Source organism: Camelus bactrianus, chromosome 7 (assembly GCF_048773025.1).
Source record: "Camelus bactrianus isolate YW-2024 breed Bactrian camel chromosome 7, ASM4877302v1, whole genome shotgun sequence".
In the NCBI taxonomy this organism is placed as follows: Eukaryota; Metazoa; Chordata; class Mammalia; order Artiodactyla; family Camelidae; genus Camelus; species Camelus bactrianus.
The window spans coordinates 39,919,933-39,942,804 of NC_133545.1; the positions used below are offsets into that span (position 1 = coordinate 39,919,933).

A 22,872-nucleotide genomic window follows, 5' to 3' on the forward strand; every position below is an offset into this window, starting at 1 on the left:
GAGACAACAAAAAATGATACCAATTTCTTCTAAAGGCAAAGAAGAATCACATTGTGACACCTTCAGTTTTGCATACTTTTAAAAAAAAATGTCATTGCTGAGATTTCTGAGACCCATTTCACCCATGTGAAGGCAGGGGAAACAAACTAAAATGAGTCACTAAGTGAAACCTTAACTTTCTCATCCATGAGGCTTAGAACACTACTTACTCCACCAAGAGATGTAAGTGTAGTTATTAACTGTCATGTCTTCAGATACGTGGATTATCTGTGCTTAAACCTTACAGTTATCATGTATGCTGCTATTTTTCTACAACTGGTGGTCAGTGGAATACCTTCCTCTAGGTCACTACTGAGGATGTTCTTGGGGTATGTGTACGGTGTTCAAATAATTGGGGAGAAAGGGGACTTGCAGTTACACAGGTTTATTTACTGCAGGATTTGTTTAATATGCTCTTAGTCTCCTAGGTGGGATGCAGTGCAGCGGGTTCAAAATTACTGCAGTACAGAACCTCCCTTAGAGGAGCACTGAAGAACATCTCCTCCGTGGAACAGAGTTTGCAGAATTCTGGACTGGGGGACATGCCAAAAATCTGTTAGTGAAATACATTCTTTTAAATAAATAAATTCACTGCAAGTAAAGTCAAGTGAGATGAAGTGTTTCTCTCAAACAAATATCTGGGACAGAGGTTTTGCTTGGATTTTTCATTTTAGTTTCTGTTTCATGGAGCAGCTCTCTCTTTCCCCACAAATATACACCAATCGGCAGGGGACATGGAGAGTGATCCAGACATAAACTTATTTCTGTTGGAAGCCACTGTGATACTGGGGTTGACTGCTACTGCACAGATCTCCTGGCCCGTCCCTCCCAAGACTGCGGCCCATCTGATTGCTCACTGCCATCACTGAGATTCTGATGCCACGTGGTTCTCACTTACTGTACAAGTTAGGGTTCTCAAGTTCCATCCGCTGCTTTTGAGCTTCAAGAAAAACACGGATGTTGATTCCTCTGGCTGCTGAGCCACAACCCAGGAATCTGGCTGGGATTTGTGTGCAGATATCCGGCTCGTCAGCACCAAACCCCAGATCCAAGAGAATCTCCACTGGATCTTTTTCCCCAAATTCCAGCCATTCAGGAATGCTGTGGTAAAAATATGAATATCTTTATCCAGTTCACTTAACCAAAAGCCATTTTTTCCTAGTCACTTCACCCACCCAATCTTCCAGAAATTGAATAAAAGAAGAGCCTGAATTGACAAAGAGATGGTGCATTTACTAGAGCTCATATATACTTACTTAAAGGACAGTCCATCACTGCCACTCAGGGACTGTTTGCTTCTACTTTACAATGAGTTTACTCAACTGGCTTTCCATTTCACAACAGGCAAATGTTAAATTAAATAGGGCAGGGAGACTGTGGGAGAGAAGGCAGAGGCAGTGCACTGATAACCACAAAAAAAAAAATAGTAATTGACGGCAATATGAAAAAGAAAAAAAATAACCCTGAAAACCGCAGGCTAAAGACAGAATATTTAAAAAGAGTATGAGTCTGGTGCATCTTCAGTCACACAAGTTTGTTGAGAGCACCACTAAACTGAGACTGCAAGCACTAATGTTCACAAATAATCATTCTGTAAGTCCCTAGGTCGGGTTAAAGCATGTTCTGTAATTTTTTGGACTTGGCTGAGAGACAAAACTGCTTTTGTTTTATTCAGTGTTGGCACTTAAAACGATACCCTTCAGTTACCTGGAAATTATTTTTATGTATACCAACTCACTTCCCCATCACTGAACTTCTCCTCAGTGACTGTGCTAATGACCCTTTAAACCTCAGGGACTCCATGGGAATCAGGACTTTTAATGAGGTTTTCCTAGGTTTGCTTGGTTCTTCTGTTAAAGTTTCTGTTTATCTTTCTCTACATGCAACAGTAGGGAGCTTATTTGAGATAGCTTGGATAATTTTACTTTCATGACGCTGCCATTTAAATTGGATTAATTAAAATTCATTTATTTAGCCACTCAGATAGTCAACAACCTATAGTCTCACTGGGCAGGCTCACTTATCCGACACCACCCAACGTCACGTTCACAATCTCTTATGTGACACAGAGATCTCGGGCTTTTCCTCCTGATTTGCCCAAGGAAGAAATGATAAGCCAAGAACTCCTACTATGGGGCTTACATGGCTCAGCTTGGATATCTTAATCTTTGGAAAGAACTGGTGAACAGGGGCTACCAATCACTTGATACCATAATACAAGAGAGGTTCGAGGGAGGAAAAATACCTCTTATGAAAAACCTAAATTGTGAATGAAAGATTTAATCTGTTACCTTATTGACCTCATGTACAAATTTTTAGCCTACCCTTTCACACAAATGTTTCTTGAAAATCTGTCATGTTCTAGGCTCTCTGCTAGGCATCCAAAGTGTAAAAAGGAGCAAAAACATAGTTTTGCTTTCCAAAGGCTCACATTCTCATGGCCAAGAATATAATTATTGATTGACTTTTCATTAAAGTATTTCCAATATCATCACTTCTTTTTAATCTGTATTTAACCATGTAAGAAATACATAAAATACACACACCTTGTTAACCACTGTAATACCCTACATAAGCGTTGATCTCCCCACGGTCGTTTTCCCTGCTAATCCTGACTCCGTTCTTACTGAATTTATGTGTATCCTTCCAGACATTTTGCTATGTAGTTACATATATGCTTTATAGTCTTCACTTGTTGGCTTTGTAAATAGTAACCTACTCTATGTATCTTTTTGCAGCTTGTTCTTTCTTTCCATCAAATGTGACTTGGAGATCATTCCAAGTTTGTATGGTTATCACTACTCACTCTGGGTATGACTGTATCGAATGCCATAAAAATGGGTGGGCCAGTAGTTGATTTGGCCATTTCCCCACTGGCAGATATTTAGCCCATTTTCACTGATTTATATTGTTCTTGCAAGTTGGAGTTCTGAAATCATATATTCATTCTTTCATCCACCCATTGAACAAGCATTTCTCAAGTGCCTATTTATAATTCCATCAAATCTGTTGTCACACAGAATGATTTTTCTGGATGAAAAGTGCCTGGACATCACATACCTTTGTGGTATACTGGCAGCAGAACGGCAAGAGTTGAAACTGGTCCCTCTGGATAGAGTGGGAGTTTCAGAAAACTGATGCAGAGATCTGCAGTCGGGGAAAATATCACCGATGAGGTGTGTTGATTTAGTTAGTCGCCTGGGAGGTCACTGTGACTCGTTCCCTTGCAGAGCAAACATCTGCATTTCCTCTTCATTCCTAATAATCTCATAATGGCCACAACCTTGGAAGAAGAGAGAGCACACAGCCGAGGAACTGCTCCTCTTGTCAAGAGTGTTGTGTTACAGAAAGTGTGAGAATTTAAGTGTTAGGTGCCCGCTAGTGCTCATTATAAAGGTGACAGAATGTCTCACTTTTGACAGATGGCAAATCATTGGGGAACCTTTCAGGAATACAGCTTTGCTAGGCACCAACTTTCGGGAAGAAGTTAAAATTGTGTGATGGAAGAGGTACAGCAAGCAGCCACCGAAGCGACACTACATTAGTTCTCATAGTGGTGGAGGGCTTCATACGGCACGTTTAACGCGCTCTGAGTGCTGTCTGCAGGGCTCCGTGGCCGTCCACATGTGACAGCAGCAAAGTCCTTTACTACCGCAAGAACCAGTCTCTCTATCCAAATAGGCCTGCAGTGCGAGTCATCTGAAAGAGCTTCTGAAGACAGTGAAACTCTGTTGTAACATGTTTCACTTTTATATAGCTCAGATACACCATAACACGTCTAGCCTCATCACATGTAACAGCACTTTGGCACAAAATTGGAATTTACCAAGAATACAATGTTGATATGTTTCCCAAGGAGACCGAGTTATCTTACACGGGCTCCTGAATTTGCCGTAGTCCTGTCCACATTAGGTAAGAATAGCTGGGCCCTGCCTCTTCTCTGTTCAATTACTTCTCTGTATTAAGGTGGAGAAAGTGCATGTTTCTGAATAATAAAGACTGTTTTAACAGATGATTGAGCTTGCTGGGAGTCTTGAAGACAGGCAGAAGATAACTTTCACTTACTGGTTCCCCTCAGTTTGCACTAGGCCTGCCATAATTTCTGTTTCACTCAGTGTTTGAGATTCACACCTTGTTTTGTAATGTTCAGCAGAGCTAGCCAGAGACTGCCCTGACCTCAGATCCAGAGAATCCGTGTGCAGTCACGGTTCTAATCCTGACATAGCAGCACGGGTGAGTCATTGACCTTGGCTCTCCCTTTTCCTCTTCAACAAAAGAGAGAGTTGCCTGAGAGATTTCTGGGGTCCCTATGGCTCTATGATTCTATGAGGAGCAAAGACAACTAATCTTCTAAGAGGGAAAAACTCTGACAAAGTAGCACTTTAGATGTTGGAGGGATACAGTATTGAATACCTGGTTTTCAACAAGTTCGAAATGCAAGAGCAGCTAGAGCACGGGAAGCAGAGCTTCCAGCCTCAGGAAGCTCACGGTCTAGTCCAGGGTTCTTAAAGTAGAGTGTGCCTCAGAATGCTGAAGGGCTTGCAAAAACAGGTTTCGACGTCCAGATTTTCTGATGCAGCGTGACTGGGGTGGGGCTTGGAAACTTGCAATTCTATGAAGTTCCCAGGAGCTGCTGCTGCGCTGTTTGGGACCACTTTGAGACCTAGTCTAGCCTCATATTAGGAGACCCTCATGGCTTTCCACACAACATTGGAAACTGCAGGATTATTGTCCAGCAAATAGCATGATGATTAATAACACTGGCAATATGAAGCTATGAATGCAACTATTTTATGAACAGGTCCTCAGGAAGAGGTGAATTTTAGTAGAATACCACTTATGCATACATTTTAACTGCATTTCCGGCCCAAGTCAGTATTTGTTGATTTAATTTGCTCACTCCTTTAAAGACCCTCTATTTCTCTCAAGGCTAGTGGAAACAGTCCAGGCACTGTGGCTAAACCAGTGACAAGATCCTAAGATCCGTGGCCTTTTTAAAAGACCTCCTCACTCCCATTTCATTCATGAAAGATGCAGCTGTCAAATACTGGAGTGAAAGAACAGGGATTCCGCCACCTACCTCATGTAGCCTTTCACAGTCATCTGAACCACGCCTTGCTCATGAGCAGAAACTGCAACGGAAAAAAAAAAGGGGAGATGAACTTAACTTCCTTTTTTCTCATGGGAGATTTTCTCACCCTTGTATTAAGCAGCATGAGACTGATTTCCATATCTGAGATTGTGTAGGCATGAGATACAAGGCATCTCTGCAGGGAACAAGACAATGTAATTAATGGCGAAATTGTGTGACAAACACTTGAAGAAACGTGGCACTTGCTCAGTGGAGAGGGAAGTCAGTGGGAAATGAAGTAGTCAGCAAAGGTTTTGTGGAGGAAGCAGTATTTATCGTGGATTTTTAAGAATGGGGATAATTTGATAGATGGAAAAGGGGTGTTACCATGAAAGAAGACTGTCTATAGCAAGTGCCAAGCACAGTGATAGGGCTAGTCCAGTTAGATCACAGGGAATTTTGGAATACTCTCCCTTGGTACAGAAGGTTGAGGTGCACGGGTGGAGACAGACAAAAGAATAAGGACCCCACATTTATTCAGCATCTTCCATTAATTTATATCACCTAATCCTTACAAGAGTCTAATAATTTAGGACCTACTCATTTTTCAGATAAGGAAATTGAGTCTCACAGAAGAAGTTGAGTAATGAGCCCATGATCACACAGTCAAAAGTAGCAGATCCTGGACTTTATCATTACCTTTATTATCGATTATAACAATAATAGTTACTATTTATTTAACATTAACTTTATGTTAAACAATGTCCTAAGCATTTTACACGCACAATGTCTTCTAATTTTCACAACAAATCCATGAAATAGATGTTATTCACCCCCACTTAATAGAGAAGCAAACTGAGGCTCAGATTAAATAAATTTCCTGTGGTCAGTAGGGTGCCACAGCTTATTTTTATTTGTTGCTCTTATTTCTTTTCAAAACACCACACTGTCAACAGATTGTCTTGTAATTTGTTTGAAAGCCAGAAAGAGGAGTTTATATATGTATGTGTCAAGACATAGAAAACCATGAAAAGTTTTTGAGCAAACAAATGTGAGAAAGATAATGTTGAAAGTCCTTTTGCTTGGTTAGTGGTGCTGAGGACAGAAGAGAAGAGTGAATATGGGATGCCAGAGAGGCCCATTCAGGGGCAGATGCATTCCTTAGAACCTGTGCCATGATGTAACTGCAGCAGGAGGAAGTGCTCAGAATACAGGCAAGTTACTCAGGAAGTTCCTCTGCCTTCCCATTTCCTCTCGCTGTAGCTCTCTTGGGTGCAAACGTGTGACATGTATCAAACTGGAAGTACAACCACCCAGCACTTCTATTGGAATGTGAAGTTCTTCACTGTAAGAAATATAAACGCAGGTTGGGAGAAATTTTGGAAAAACAAACCTAAGTGACTGAAACATATAAAAAAGGGAAATGAATAAACGGCTCTTCAGCCTGGAGCCAGAGTTCTTGTCTATAGTAGGGGGCCTGCGAATAGAGCTCAAGGGATCTGTGAACTTGTCTCCGAATGCCGAACTTTTTTGGGGTAGAGTTAAGAATGCTCATAGTTTTCAGCTTATTTTTTTTTTAAGGCTCTGTGATCATGATGAATCGAAAAGGACAACTGATCTAGAAAGATGAGGACTAGAGGTATATTACTGAGGTGTGAGAAAACAGTGGATTCTTAATTAAGCCCAGAAGGCACAATTACCATTTAGAAAGGTAGTGAGAGAACAGATACAATGAAGGCTGCCCTACAAAACAAATGGAATTCTGTCACCACAAGAGTTATACAGGGTGAAAAACATTAATCTATGATAGAAGTTTAAAAATGAAGTGTGTATATATATAGCTTCCACGCTACCACTCTCAACCTCGTTCTTATATCAGACATCATTAATCAATTACATCACTTTCTCAAGCCTGGATAGGTTCTCAAGATTGTCAAGAATTGAATGAGACGGAGCTTTTGCCAACCTTTGCTTAGAATAAACTTCATGAGTTGGTTTTTGAGAAAAACAGGGTAATTTGCGGGTACATATCTAAACTTTAGAAATTGCTAACTGGATTAAAAAAAAAAACTACTTCATAAAACACTATAGGGAGTCCCTGCCAAGGATGGAATAACAAGGTGAATGATCATTATTATGATACAAATGTGACATTTCTTAAATGTCCTATGGGATATTAGGTGACAAATATTCAAGTAAAAATATCTGACTCAAACTTATGCACAAAGTAAGAAATGAACTTAGAATCCAAACTCCAGTCTTTTTTGTCTGTTACATCAGTGGTTTTAAAACTATGAGTTTTAGCAGAGGAATTCTTTCACAAATTTCTAATAATTTAATAGATAAAATGGGAGCTGTTCTGGACAGAGTGGTCTCCCATTTAGCTGTTCCTTCATTCTGTGAGGCACCTTCAAGATCCAGAGTTTGAAAAACATCGTCTATTGGACACCAAATCTCTCACCGAGGCGGGCATTGCTAATCCACTGCAGCTCTCTTGCTCAACTGAACTCAGTCTCAGTGTCTCAAATCATAAAGTCAATGCCAATTGATCTGAAGCTGTCACATGCGAGAAAGCCTATTTGCTACTTTATTAGTCATAAAGTTATAGATGCAAGCATAGTATAACTTTTTGGCAGTCATGTTGTAATGACTTGATGAACTAAATAATAGGTTGCCCCAAAATGGAAGGTAAAATAAATATTTATCACTGTAAGCAGTTTTGTTCTATTTCTCCCTGCCCTCTTCCTGCTACCACCACCTCCACCTGTTGTTCTGCATGTATCTCACAAAAGCAGGCTCCATTTGTTCCTCTGTAGCTCATCCAGAGAATTCTGGAGCTTCTGAGCAGCTCTTCTTGCATAAAATATTCTGAGATTTGGGGACGTTTGTCTTCATATTCTGCAGGCACCACCACTCTTGCCTCTACCTCAGTCTTTTCTGGTTGTCTGCCATTGCCCTGAATTTCCTAGAACACATGAATGAATGTGTACATCCAGGCCAGGGGTCTGGCATTGTGGCCACAGTAAATTGCTCAAACTGTCAGAGAGGAAATGATCCATTTTCAGATATTGATGAAAAGAGTTAGCTCAGCCTTGTTGAGTTTTCAAAAATCTTAGCCCCGCAGAAAATCTGGTCATCCAGAAAATTCCACATCCTTTCACTCAGGGCTTCTTCACGGAATTCTAGTGCTCACACAGATCTGGCAGCCACGTTCCCTGGACCACACCCCGCAGCTCTGCCATCCCGGTTCAGGAGCAATCTGGTTGCCAGGAAACCAAAGGCAGCCCTGAAGGGGAAAAGAAGCCCCTAAAAGAAATGTATTTTCTAAGAAATGTGCAAAGTGGACCCAGCAAGTTTACAGTGGGGGGATTTTCTAGTCTAATGACACACATGAAAGCCTGACACAGTTCTAGCACCAGCGTGGAGTAGGACCTTTCACCTTACAGCTCCCGGTAAGGCCCAGCCACCACTGACAATTAGGGACCGGGCAGGATGCTTGATTCCCCCCTCCCCCGAATCCCATCCACATTGATATACAGATAGAGCTTTTACATCTTTTGTTAGACTCTTCACACTCTTTCTTCTTGATCTTGTTTAAAATGACACAAATGTCTGTCTCTATCCAATACATTCAGACACATAGCCTTCTCTGCTGCCAAGCTTAAGTTTTGGAGAAAATGAAGCCAGGGAAAATTGATATCATTTTTTAAACTCACAAGATAAGCCTGATTTTTAAATTGTAATAAAATTACAAAAAAATTAATTAGCTGCACTGTTTCATTTCCATTGTGCATTCCCTGGGCTCCCTGGGTCCTGGGAGACGAAGGGGCATTTTCACTGTTACTATGTGTTCACTTCCTGATGACCGTGGAGGCAGCAACTGGCTTTTCCAGTGTTCGGACCCAGACAGTTAAGAGTCTTGCACAGGACAGTGTGAAACTATTATTCCTTGCCTGTTCGACAGTTTTTTAGTTTTAGTTTTGTTTTTATTTTCCATTGTGCTAATTCGTAAGGTAAACTTCCTGGTACCTGAAAACGGGCTTGTCAGGGTCAGGTCCTTGCTTATTTGCCTGTTTTCAATAACGAGCCTGAAGTTGATAGCTTAGTTCTCAGCAGCAGTGGAATTCCTAGACTTTCCTTATAACCCAGAAGATCCAGTAGCCCCGGCACACGTCTCTTCAGGGCAGCATCTGTTGAAGGTAACACGCTCTGCAATTCTCTGCTGTCTCTCCCCACCTGCTTGGTTCATTAGCACTTACCTGCCTGGCTCCTGGAAGCATCTGAGTCTGCTACCTCTAGTTAGAGCAAGATTTGGACACCTAGGGAATGCCGTCATGGGACAAACTCCTCCCATTACCCTGGATTTCCCCAAGCTTCCGCAAGTAAAAGGTGGGACCCTTACAGACGGGCCTGTGTTCACCACATAAGCCCTGCCTACCAGGCCTCCTCAGTTCCACACTGGCTTCTCTAGGTGCTTGGCTTTGATATTTTCTCCATTTCTTTGTCCTTCCAAGATAGTACTCGTATTGGGTTTTTAAAACCAGATTTTACTCTCTGAAAACATTGAGAGAAAGAAGAAAGAAAGAAAAAAACAATGTCCTCCTATCGTCAAGTTTCCTGAAGGTCGGTCTGAAGGAGAATTAAAGTGAGAAAAAAAATTTTCCCCCTGCTCTACTCAATACATCTCATTGCATGGGTTAAAATGCCAGTTTTGATTCCCTTTTAGACACTTGAGTCTCCAGCCACCCTCCCTACTGTTAGGTGGACTTCTGCCATCTGAAGCAGCAGACACTGCACTTAACCCTGCAAAATGTATTACTGGAGAAGATGTAGTGAGATATGCAGAAGGCACTAATTAGCACCTTTATTGGCTTAGAAAGCATTTTTTATTTTGGTTTTCCTAAGCATTTCTGACTGATTCATGGAAGACATTTGGTTCTTTGGAATATCGTCCAATAGACTAATCAAATTACATTTTCACAGGGCTCTAAAATAATAGCATTCTGCAGCTTTCTGTACATTTAACTCCTGCATGACCAGGACACTTGGTAGAGGCAGTCATCAGAGTTTATTTATCTCAGCAATTTATTAAACTATATTCCTACCAAAAAAAAAAAAAAAAAAAAAAGAGACTTACATTCTCCCTGATCTTCATGCTCAGAACCTTAAGGCCAATTGTAATGCTTTGCTCTTGTTCACCTAGATAGCTGTTTATTTCCCAGATGCTGTCAAATCTTCCTCTCCATCCCTCTGTTGACACCCAGTGCAAGCCCTCATCACCTCGAGCCTAAGGTCATAATAGCTTCTTCCCAAGGGGTGCACCTTCTCCCTGTTGTCAGGATAAACGCTGGAATCTGTCACTTCTCTTCTCAGAAACCATTCATAACTCATTACAATGATGGCAAATGTGAAACACACCTGTTTCAATTCCCCCATGCTGCACCTGTGGGTTTATTACTTATTATTCATGACCCTCTATTTCAGGTGAATGAAGATACAGTTACCAAATTCTACTCAACAAAGGCTCCAGCTGCAACTGCCTATCCTTTGGCTGGAACCTGAAATGATACTTCTTTGCCTTCCCTGTCTTAAGACATCAAGTGTGATTCCCTCTTTCTGGATTTTAAGGCATTTATAACCTGACTACACCCTACTTAACAGAAAAATTTTTACCTTTGCTCATAGCATGAAACCATCTCTCTAGTCCTACCACCTTCTCTGTGCTTTCCTGCACACAGTTTCCTTCTCATTCTGGGCAGTGGTTCAAGCTCCTGTTGCTTCCAGGAAATGACATTGTCTTGCTTAATCTCTTTGTTTTTTTCAAAACCATACCTTTCATTGATTGACTAGCTCAAGTTTCATTTTCTCTTTGAAGATTTCCTAATCTGATCACATCATCTTTATTGTGGACCAGTTTTACTAAGATCTTTTTGTTGACCAGCTTTGGAGAAATCAGGTATGTCAGAGATGATTCTTGCCTCGGTGGCCTTTACAATTTTGTTAAGACCAATCATATCCTAATAAGTTGAGGCAGCACAGATCAAGCCATATGGGTAGAACCCATGATGGATGTGACTGGTGTTCAGAAGAAAGACTGAGTCTCAGTGCAGATGTCAGGGAGGGCCTTACAGATAATATGGGACTTGGGTAAGGCCTCAAAAAAAAGGGCAACAGGTGAACAGAACAGGAAAGACTTTACGACAGAAGGAATTGGATGAAGAGAAAGAACTAGGAATGTAACGAGAGGAGATAAGATCAGTGGGTCCTGCAGAAGATCAGTATAGGTATATTCAAATTGTAACGGTCCTGGGGAGTCGGCGTGACACACTTGAGAGCAGGAGTCATGTACTCTCCAACTTTGTACCCTCCACCTAGCACAGATCTCTGCTCTGAATGCTTTCATCTGATAAACATTAAGGCAACATCTACTATGTTCAATTGCATTTAAACTTTTTTTAAGGTATAGATCACAAATTTAGAACTTGATTTTGTAACTTATTATTTAATGAATTCCATCTGGAAAGGAATAAGTTTACTCTTCAGGACCTCTCTGAGAATCAGAGAAGAAATGTCTAGTGAAAAAGGACAAATGAATTAACCACCCATTGAGTAATCAACAGCCCCAAGGAGACCTTTGACAGAAACAGTCTTCTAGTCTGGTATCTAGACTGTGGACGTGATGTTAAACCAGCACACATTACATACACCCACATGCTGACACAGGCAGTGTTATGTGTCTGTCCTTGCCGCATCAGGGTGGATGTGTTCCACAGTCAGACAGTGCTGATGTTGGGTTTGTTCTATGGTGGTGGGAAAGGGTTTGCCACAAACCAGTTCCTTTCTCCAGGGTTCCTTATACACAGTTTTAATGTAAAATGTGGGGTTAAGAAGGAGTCAGCAGTCTGAGAAGGGGAATGTTAACATCCACGACTGTGATCCCTGTAGTGCTGCAACTGATCCCAAAGAGGCTCTGAATGTCCTATTGTGTTTGTGGTTATAGGAAGAGCTGTGGATCCTTACTGAGCCCGAACCAAGAATAAAATGTGTGTTAATCAATGAAGTTAGAAAACTCCCTCACACCATGCACAAAAATAAACTCAAAACGACTTAAAGACTTGAATGTAAGACAGGACACCATAAGTCTCCTAGAAGAGAACATAGGTAAAACACTCTGACATAAATCATAGTAATGTTTTCCTAGATCAGTCTTCCAAGGCAATAGAAATAAAAGCAAAACTAAGCAAATGGGACCTAATCAAATGCATAAGTTTCTTCACAGCAAAGGAAACAAACAAAATGAAAAGACAACCTATGGACTGGGAGAAAGTATCTGCAAATGATGCAACTGACAAGGGCTTAATTTCCAGAATATACAAACAGCTCATACAACAAATAACAAAAAAAACCCCAAACAAAATAACAAAAAAATTCAATAACAACAACAGCAAAAACCAAACCAACCTAATTTTAAAAAAATGGGCAGAAGACCTAAATAGACATTTCTCAAAAAAAGACATACAGATGGCTAACAGGCACGTGAAAATGCTCAATATTGCTAATTATCAGAGAAACACAAATCAAAACTACAGTGAGGTATCACCTCACACCAGTCAGAATGGCAATCATTAAAAAGTCCACAAACAATAAATGCTGGAGAGGGTGTGGAGAAAAGGGAACCCTCCTACACTGTTGTTGGGAATGTAATTTGGCCACTATGGAAAACTGTATAGAGGTTCCTTAAAAAACAAAAAAAACCCTTACCCTATGATCCAGCAATCTCACTCCTGGGCATAAATCCACAGAAAACTCTAATTCAAAAAGAGATATGCAATCCAATGTTCATAGCAGCACTATATATACAATAGCCAAGATAAGGAAGCAACCTAAATGTCTATAGACAGATGACTGGATAAAGAAATTCTGATATATATATCTGACACACACACACACACACACACACACACACACACACACACAAAATGGAACACTACTCAGCTATAAAAAAAAGAATGAAATAATGTCATTTGCAGCAACCTGGATGGACCTAGAGATTATCATATTAGGTGGAGTAAGTCAGACAGAGACAGACAAGTATCATATGATATCACTGACATGTAGAATCTAAAATATGATACAAATGAACTTATTTACAAAACAGAAATAGACTCAGAGACATAGAAAAAAAATTTATGCTTACCAAAGGGGAAAGGGCGGGGGAGGGATAAATTGGGAGTCTGGAATTAACACATCAAACTACTATAGATAAAAACAGGGTCACATTGTATAGCACAGGGAACTATATTCAGTATCTTGTAATAACCTATAATGAAAAAGAATGTGTGCATATATCTATATATACATATATATAGAATCACTATGCTGAATACCAGAAACTAACACAACATTGTAAATCAACTATACATCAATTAAAAAAAAAAGAAAAAAGAATAAATCTTGTTTGCTTGTGAAGTTGGTGACCACTAAGAGAAGTTAATCTGTACCCAGTGGTGATGGTTCTTGGAAAAGGAAAAGAGAAAGAAATTGAAGGATGCTCTTCCCTGTAAATCATCCAAGTGCCCTGAGCAGACAGGGTCCTGGAGATACTTAAAAAGGAGACTGTCCGACCACTCAGCTAAGATGCCCTAATGTTCGTCAGAAGACAGAGCAGAAGGTGAAAAACCATCCTTTGTGAACTGCATTAGTGAGACTTGGGATGCAAGCAATATGGGCAGTTGTCCAACTCTTTGCAGTTATTATGCTAATATGGAAAGAAAGAGCAAGAGAAGGTATTTTTCATAATGGGGAAGAACAAATGATTTCTATCAGTAAATTAACTTGGGCAAGCAACATTTTAGTGGAAGAGACCCCAAAGTCCCAAGAGGCAAGTTCCCAGAGGGGAGGTCTAGGCTCTGCCGACTGCTCCAGGAAGACAGAGGAAGGTGCCACAGCCACCTCAGATCATCTTGGCCACCAGATCATTCCCATCAGCTGATACACCTTGCTGCAATAGCTCTCATCCCCAGAAGAGAAAATCTTTTGTTTCCACCTTTATTCCAGCGACCGTTTTAATTCTTTTACCTTATAATTCCTCCAAACATTTTTGTTTCTATTTTCTCTACTCCTATTTTCACTTGAAAGTACAATCAGGCTTTCTCCTCCTCTGAATAGCTCTTTTCAAGGTCACCAATGACCTCCACTGCCATATCTAATGGCCAACTCTCATTTCTTATCATATACAACCCATTAACAATAGCTGACAGGGTTGATCACTCCCTCCTTGATAGCCTAACTTCATGCCTCTTCCAGACACTTCTCTCTTGGTTCTCTTTTTACCTCATGGCCTACTCTTTCTCTTTTGCTGGTTTTTCCATATCTTCCTGGCTTCTTTTCTGTCTGTCTGGGTGTACTTGCTTGGGGATCTTATCTGGTCTTCTGGCTGATCACCATCCATGTGCCAACTAGTCCCAAACATTTATCTATTCCTGAACTTTCTTCCTGATTCTAGATTTTTATTTCCAATTCATATTAATATATACCTACTCATTAGTATCTCCTTGGGTATCTATTAAGTATTTGAATCATAGCATGCCTAAAATTGCATCTCTTACCTCAAGTCTAATTCTTCTGTGTTCTTCCCATCCCAGTAGATGACCATGCATCCTCTCAGATGCCTGGGTAAAATCCATTGCAGTCATCCCTGACTTCTCTCTCTCTCTCTTTCAAACCCTACATCCACAAGCATACCCTGTCATGTCCGTATACCAAATCCATTCAGAAGCTAACACTTCTCTCTGCAGCAACTCTCATTGCCCTGGTCTATACCCCATTCTTTCTCCTCTAAATTATTTTCTTAGCTTCCTGACTGGGCTCACTGCTTCAACTTTTCCCCAACAGTCTATTTTTCCAGTAGCAGTCAGAACTGTCCTGTTAAAAAGAACCAAGACTATGCCACTCCTTTGTATAAAGCATATTAAAAGATCCACTTTTCTCTCACAGTAAAAGTCAAAGTACTTACAGGGATATATAGGCCCTAAATTATTTGACTTCTAAATAATTCTTTAACTTATAGCTCTTTACTTAGTTTCAACCATTCAGGCCTCCTTGCTATTCTTGGAATACAAAGGGCACATTCCCACCCCAGGGCCTTTACACACACTGTCTCATTTGCCTGGAACAGCTCATCCTGCAGATAAGCAAATGTTTCACTTTTTTCAGGTAGCTGCTCAAAGGTAATCTTATCTGAGATGCCTTCCCCGACCATCTATACTCCTGGTATATTACATATTATTTGTTTATTATCTCTATTTTCACTGTATCTTTTTTCTTCAGTATCCCCAATCCTAAAGGAGTGTCTAATTTGTAGGAGGCACTCTATACATATTTGTTAAATAACTGAAGAATGGAATAAAATGAAATCTGTCAGAAGTTTTGTGTACTTACAGGCAAGGAAATAAAGTTGATAGCATGTTTGTTTTTGAGTATCCAGTCTCCAGACTAATTCTGAAGCTTAAGGAGAGAGATGGGCTGTAGGAAGAAGCTGAACGTTTATTGCCATCATGAGTTTTGTGTGACACAGAACACTAATGCTGCCTAGATCCCCACATGCACTATAATGGAGAAGAGTATGTCTCCAAATTCTGGAAGAACTGGAGCACCATAACGACTCAAAGGCATTGATGGCAGCTCCCACAAGAACTGACGCTCAGGAAGCGACGAAACATGAATTGCCCATAGGATGACACCCAGGGGATTCTACTGGAGTAGCAGCAGTGACAGTGAAAGTCACCTCATTCATGAAAACATGTGGAGCATCTTCTTATGATTCTTAGAATAACTAATGGGGGATACTTTTTAATAGACCCCGTGTCACCAACATGGAGGCAATAATCCATCAAAATTGGGGTATTGACTTAATTATAACTTAATTTTTTTTACCCACAGACTGGTAAAATTGGAGGCAAATTTGAGTTATAGGAGTTATTTATAGGTTAATTTCAGAAAAGCTTTATACCTCTTCCTTTAAAATTGTTTTTAATTAATAATTTAAAAATCTTCATCATGTGCCTCAAGTTTAAATGAAATAAGGTTTTAATAAACATAAAAACCTTTAAATATAGGAAGTGTCCCTTTCTGCCATCCAAGCTTGGCTTACAGAAATAAAGAAAAGCTAGAGACAGAATTAATGGCAGTGGATTTACACCAGTATGCAGTATACTGGTTTCTGTTGGAAAGAGTATGAACTTTGAAATCATACAGACTTGGATTCAAATCATGTCTCTACCTCTTTGGCTCTATGTGGTTTTAGGCAAATTTCTTAACTTTACTGAGTCTCTGTTTCTTCAATATTTAATGAGGTTAATCAATCACCTTGTTTAAGGAGTACTTCACAAGTTTTTAAATATGTAATAGGCTATTGATATATGATGGTTACTAACTATGGTCAGTATTATTATTTTTGAGACAGAAATGTACAGAGATCAGAAACCTAGTGAGCTTCAGGGGAAAAAAATAACCATAGAATTTTCCAAATATTAAGCATGAGTTTCTCAGTCATGTCAATTTTCTAAGAGTTTAATTTCTTATAATTTAAAATTTAGGTAAAATGGCTTCTTAAGGCTTTCTAGAAAAATTATTTGATGCATCTTTTTTTAATTTAAAGATTTAGATGTGACCATTTTGCATTTCCACAGATATTTGATTGACATTAAAAAAGTTCGTTTTATCCCACTCTGAAAAATTAAAATTCAAGTGGACTGAGTCGTGGCTCTGAAAGCTGGTGCACAAGAGTCAGAAGACCTGGAAGGAGAAGCAGACACCAGTGAACTCACTCACACTGACTTTCTAGCAGGGATGCTGACATAGAACTTTCCTCCCATGGGTGTCCATGCACAGCATGGATAGTAACTTACACTACAGGACTTTAGAGAGGCAACATGGTTGCAGAGTCAGACAGACCCATGTTCTATCTCAACTCCCTCACCAACTAACTGGGTTACTTTGGACAAATTACTTAACATTTCAGAGCCTCATTATCCACCTTGCAAAAGTTAGTAACAATAGTATCCACCTCAGAAGATGGTTCTGGTAAATGAGATAATTTACATAAAGTACCTAGCCTGTGTGCCTTGACACGTGCTAATTTCTTTCCCCTCCGAGTTTTACTGATGAAGAGGCTGAAGTGCCAAGGGTTAGGGGGCTTTACCTAGCGTAATGATGGTGAACAAGATGGGAAACGGGCCAACCAGATTCCAGTTTAATAAAAATTAGACTTTAGGTAGCCACAGAGCAGCATGAAAGCCAAAGAATCACCATAAAGAGCCAAGACCCAACCTTGGCCATCTCAAGGGAATTAGCAACAGGGCCACTGAAGCCTTATTCTACCTGTTCATTTTATCTGGGGCCCATTAGCATGCTTTCTATGAGAGGTACTGGGTCATCTGGAAGATGAGCAGCACTTGGATCTTGTTGCTACTGTAATATATACAGCTTCAGAATGATTGTTGAAGGAAAACAGTCTCAGAATAATTTCTACTTGTAGTGGGCTGAATATTGTCCCCCTGCCCCCCAATTTCATTTCAGTATGTGTCCTTTATTTGGAAATAAGGTCTCTGCAGCTATGGTTTGTAAAGGTGAGGTCAAACTGGATAAGGGTGAGTCTTAAATCCTAAACCCAATGACTGGTGTCCTGAGGAGAAGAGGAGAGGGCCCACGGGGAGAGGAGGCAGAGAATGCAAAGATGCAGCTACTGGTCAAGGAGTGCCAAGGGTTGATGGGAGTCACAAAAAAAGAGGCCAGGAAGGATTCTTCCCTAGAACCTTCAGAGTGAAAATGACCTTGCTGAAACCTTGATTTCAGACTTCCAGCCTTCAGAACTGGGAAAGAATAAATGTCTGTTTCAAGCCACCAAGTTCGTGGTCATTGGTGATGGCTTCCCTAGGAACAAACGCACCACTCCACAGCATAATGGGATTGTGGGCGTTTTCACAGGATCTTCCCTCAAGCAATGATGACTTTTCTTTCTTCTCTTCAGTTCCTTTTTGTTTCACCAAGTTTTCTCCCTGCCACACTCACGACCTTCAGGACTCCAGGTTCTGGTCCTGTTCTATTTTCCACTTCCCAGTGAATGCATGTCTTCCCTAAACTCCATGTGCAATGAGCTCATTGAGTAAAACCAGCATGCCGAGGGGTTGAGAGAATGCCCAGCCTCAGGTTCCTCCTCCTGCCTCCAACCAGCTATCATTAAAAGTTGTAGATGAACACCAGCTTTGCTACCACACAGGTTACTGAGTTTAAAATATGATAAGCAGCACTATTTACAATAGCCAAAACATGAAAACAGCCTAAATGTCCATCAACAGATGACTGGATAAAGAAGATGTGGTATATTTATACAATGGAATACTACTCAGCCATAAAAACCGACAACATAACGCCATTTGCAGCAACATGGATGCTCCTGGAGAATGTCATTCTAAGTGAAGTAAGCCAGAAAGAGAAAGAAAAATACCATATGAGATGGCTCATATGTGGAATCTAAAAAACAAAAACAAAACAAAACAAACAAACAAAAAACAGAGCGTAAATACAAAACAGAAATAGACACATAGACATAGAATACAAACTTGTGGTTGCCAAGGGGGCAGAGGGTGGGAAGGGACAGACGGGATTTCAAAATTGTAGAACAGATAAACGAGATTATACTGTACAGCACAGGGAAATATACACAAAATCTTATGGTAGCTCACAGAGAAGAAAATGTGACAATGAATATATATATGTTCATGTATAACTGAAAAATTGTGCTGAACACTGAAATTTGACACAACATTGTAAAATGATTACAAATCAATAAAAAATGTTTAAAAAAAATAAAATATGATAGACGAGGAAGGGCCTTGTAAAAGTGAAGGCTCAATTAAACTTGTAAGAAGTTATTCCATTATTATGAAAAATCTCACTGAAGACAAAGGACTTGGCAAATGGAAGCTGTGCATGTCTGATCTCAGAGTCATTTTGATACCCCTTCTCTCCTCCAGGTTTTCACCTCATGCCTTTACTTCATTGACTTGATTCACAGGAGGAAGCGCCATGCTTTGTCTTAATTTCTGGGAAGTGAAGCATTTAATACAGTTCCTGACAACCCCAGAACTGGGGCCAGGCCTCCCACTATAGGCAAGACGAAATGTCAGGGGGATATGAAATGCTGGCTATATTTCTTAACTTCTTGACTTTTTGAGACTTGAACTATCAGAAACAAAGTACTTAAATTCAATTTATTGGCAAACATCTTCAGAGATTTTGGCATCATGGAACTTTAATATTTTAAAAAATAAAGGAGCTTAGCCAAGGAGGAAATTTTTAACAGTATACCTAGATTTTTAAAGTAAAAAAAAAAAAATCCTGTATTTAACTGGTGTGTAGCCAATGGTCAATCTTAATTTAAATGGCAGTGAAGGAAATGAAATAATTAAAACCCAGTCAAGTAAGTAACAATTAGACAAATAATTTTACCTCTAATCATTAAACTCCTAATTTATGTCATTTTTTTACATACATTATTTATAGCATTTCATCAATTTTAAAACACACTTTTTTTTCCACATTTTAACGTGTATGAAATCAGGATGTGTCTTGTAGTCAACGCTGCCTTTCATTTGTAACTGCCAGGGCTTGTTGTTTTATTTTCCTATCTGAGTAGTACTTAAAATGTAGGTGCATTTTATGACTGAGGAGTCTTACGAAATACGGTGCTTGATTTAATGAAGATGGAAACTGTGAGACCTGTAGTTAAATTTGTTTTTCTTCTTATCATGTTACATCTCAATGTAACAAGTGTGATACATTTTCTGCCTCAGAAATACATACTTGCACTGTTTGGTATAGAATTCAGTCATTTGTTCTTTTTGAGAACAAATGCATCATTAGAAAGAGAGGATATCATTTTAAGGCTGAAGAATAGAAAGAGACTAAATTTAGGAGCAAAAGCAAAATTCAGTATGAGGAAAAATTAAACAATTTTATTTTCACAATTACATCCTTGCAAAATGTCTTCCCAGAACCCAGCGAGTTTTCTGGTAGTCTGAGCTAACAGCATGGCACGGGTCCTGCTTACCAGCCCCCGACATGCTGCTGGATAACACCTAACCTTTCTAAGCCTCAGTCTTATATGTCAAACAAAGAGATTGAGCTGAATGGTTTCTGAGATCTGTTCCATTTCTAGGAAACTCTGATAATTCTCATTTTAAGAAGAGCTATTCACACAAACATTTAAATACGTCTCCTACTCAGGTCCACAAAGCATAACTCTTCTGGGTTCTCTTGTCTTACCAGTGTGGTCAATGAAGGGCTGAAAGTTCTCATCTACGGAGACACTACAAAGAAACAAAAGTACTGTGAGTCAAGCAACTGTGTGTAAATAAATTATGCTAAATTGCTTTTTAATTAAACAGACAAGAGTAAATGTAGAGTAAGGCTTTATGACAAGACTTTTGGAAACCAATGAACAGCCAAGGACTGAAATAGTATTATTCTATTTTGCACTTTTAAGCCATTATATAACTTTTGCAATAATAGAGCAATCCTTCAAACATCCAGTCAAAATGAAAACCCGCATATGTCACACCTTGGCCCAACAGGGTTACCCACTTTGTTTTCACGAATCTTCACAAGAGGGATGTGTAAGAGCATAAAGAAATACTTACAAGGATCCAGAGTCCAGCCACTGCTGAATACTTTCTAGTTTGGAATCTTCTACAAATAAAAAACAGATCAGTCAGTCAAAACACAACCAGCCAAAATGACCCTGCCCCATTATACCGCCACCACCTAATAGATTTGTTTCCTAGTATTTAGTCACATATTTCTATAAGCATATTCATTTCCCCCCCCAAGGCAAAACGTCCTATTTTCCATAATCAGCTTTCCCTGAAAATGAAGAACTTGCCAAAAGACTAACTTAAAAAGAGAGACAGAAAGAAAATATGGTAAAAGAGAAAAAAAAATCACGAGAGATTAAGAACTGTTAGAATAATTTTAAATTACCTGGTGTGAATATGAGGGTGAAAAAAAGTACAGGAGACTTTTGTCTTTCTCTTGTCGGGTATAAATCGCATGGAGCCTCTCTTTCCTGAATCACATTTACCTAAGGCAGCTAGCCAGTGATGTTTATTTGCAAGGAGTTCTCTGCCAGGTTAGAAACCAAATTTGCATTCATTCCAGGGACAAACTGCACCAGAATCTCAGGAATGCCAAAGGCACCCTGTGGTAAAGGGGCACCAGTCTTTTAAGGTGGATCTTTATCTCTGGCTCAACAAATAGTCAACAGGCAAAAAGGGAAGGATACAAAAGCAGCATTTCCTGTAACTATTTGTTTCCATCCTGGTTGGTTACAGGCCAACCAGTGAGGTACCAGAATTACCCCCTTACAAGGTGTCTGATGAACAAAAAAGGGCAAGTGGATATGGGAGGTGCTTAGTCTTCAGCTGAGGTACCGTGAAGGGATAGCATGAATTGGGTGGTGGGCAAAGAAGAAAAACCATCAGATAGCTATATTATAAACAAATATACAAATAAATAAGAAATCACAGTGGAAGGAGAAGTGTTTTTCTATTACTCCTTAAATTATTAAAATTATTATCAATACCTTATGCAAGACCCAGCAAAGAGAGCTTTTCATTAAAATGTGTGATGTCCTGCAAGAAGACTCATGACTCTGGTATGGACTCAATACAGCTTCAGGGTCCTAGGGGACTTAGGATGAAGGGACACTGGAGTGGAAAGGAAACAGAATTCACTCTTTAGTTTGTCTGTTTCCATCAAGAAGGCCTGTGTTTTAAGTGTCTGTAGGGAAAATCAGACATGCCTACTTCATAGAAGTTTCTGGTATCATGCCAGTAACACTGGTATCTTCAAAGTCAAGTCCTTGTTCCAAAATCATTTGCCCATAGCCAAAGCCTCCACATCCCTCACCACTCACAGCAGGTTGGTTTCAAATACCCTCGAGGGCCCGTTCTCACCCAGCATGAGGACGGTGGGACTCCGGCTCTCCTCCTCAGAGCCAGGAGGCAGCTGCTCATCCAGGGGGGTCCATGCCTGCTTGGTGGACCTCAGGATGTCTCTCCTGCCCTTTTCCTGGCTTCCTTGAGACGTCTCCGCCATCGAAGCGAGTAATTCAGCAAGCTAAATTAAATACACACACACACATAATCAAATTAGACACAATGAGCTCAACTTTTGAACTTGGCTCACTGAGAGGGAGAAGACCAGAGGACTCACAGTCCAAAGAGTGGACTCAGCTTCACAACCTCTGGGAGCCTGGCTCACCTGCCAGGGGAGTTCCCTGTGTCAGTGCAATGAAGTTTCTTTCTCAATGGACAGGCAGCTGGAGACCAGGGACTAACATTGCCTCACCCATCACCAGGCCACACCACGCTCTGGAGGATTCAGTCTGGTGGCCTGGAGATGTGGATGGTGAGCAAAGAAACTGGACTGGAGGACGCACCCAGACAAGGAGACAGTTTAAAAGCACTGACTAACATAATAAGTATCCTCCAAATTTATCAAACAGTTACATCTATAACAATACATTTAGGGACCCAAAATGTAAATAAATGAGGGCTTTGGCAAGAGATCAGCCTGTCTGAGTCTCATCTCTGCGGCTTAATTATGTGGCCTTGTGTAAATCATATAACCTCTCTGCATCCCCTTAGTTTCAACTGGGATAAATTGTACTGAATTTTAATAACTGTTAACCTAAGCAGAAT

The 22,872-nt window shown here is 40.1% G+C and overlaps 1 protein-coding gene across 1 annotated transcript in view; it reads right to left on the minus strand.

The window, feature by feature from the left end:
* ITPRID1 (ITPR interacting domain containing 1) overlaps positions 1 to 22,284 on the minus strand; it is a 77,027-nt gene extending 54,743 nt beyond the window's left edge. Inside the window, exons 1-6 of the mRNA XM_010971609.3 lie at positions 22,126 to 22,284; positions 20,812 to 20,860; positions 20,438 to 20,481; positions 5,120 to 5,171; positions 3,100 to 3,186; positions 938 to 1,140 (exon numbers count right to left, since the gene is read on the minus strand). Of these exons, the coding sequence (XP_010969911.2) occupies positions 938 to 1,140; positions 3,100 to 3,186; positions 5,120 to 5,171; positions 20,438 to 20,481; positions 20,812 to 20,860; positions 22,126 to 22,267 (577 nt within the window). The 5' untranslated portion in view covers positions 22,268 to 22,284. The remainder of the gene's footprint in view (positions 1 to 937; positions 1,141 to 3,099; positions 3,187 to 5,119; positions 5,172 to 20,437; positions 20,482 to 20,811; positions 20,861 to 22,125) is intronic.
* Between the last annotated feature and the right edge of the window lie 588 nt (positions 22,285 to 22,872).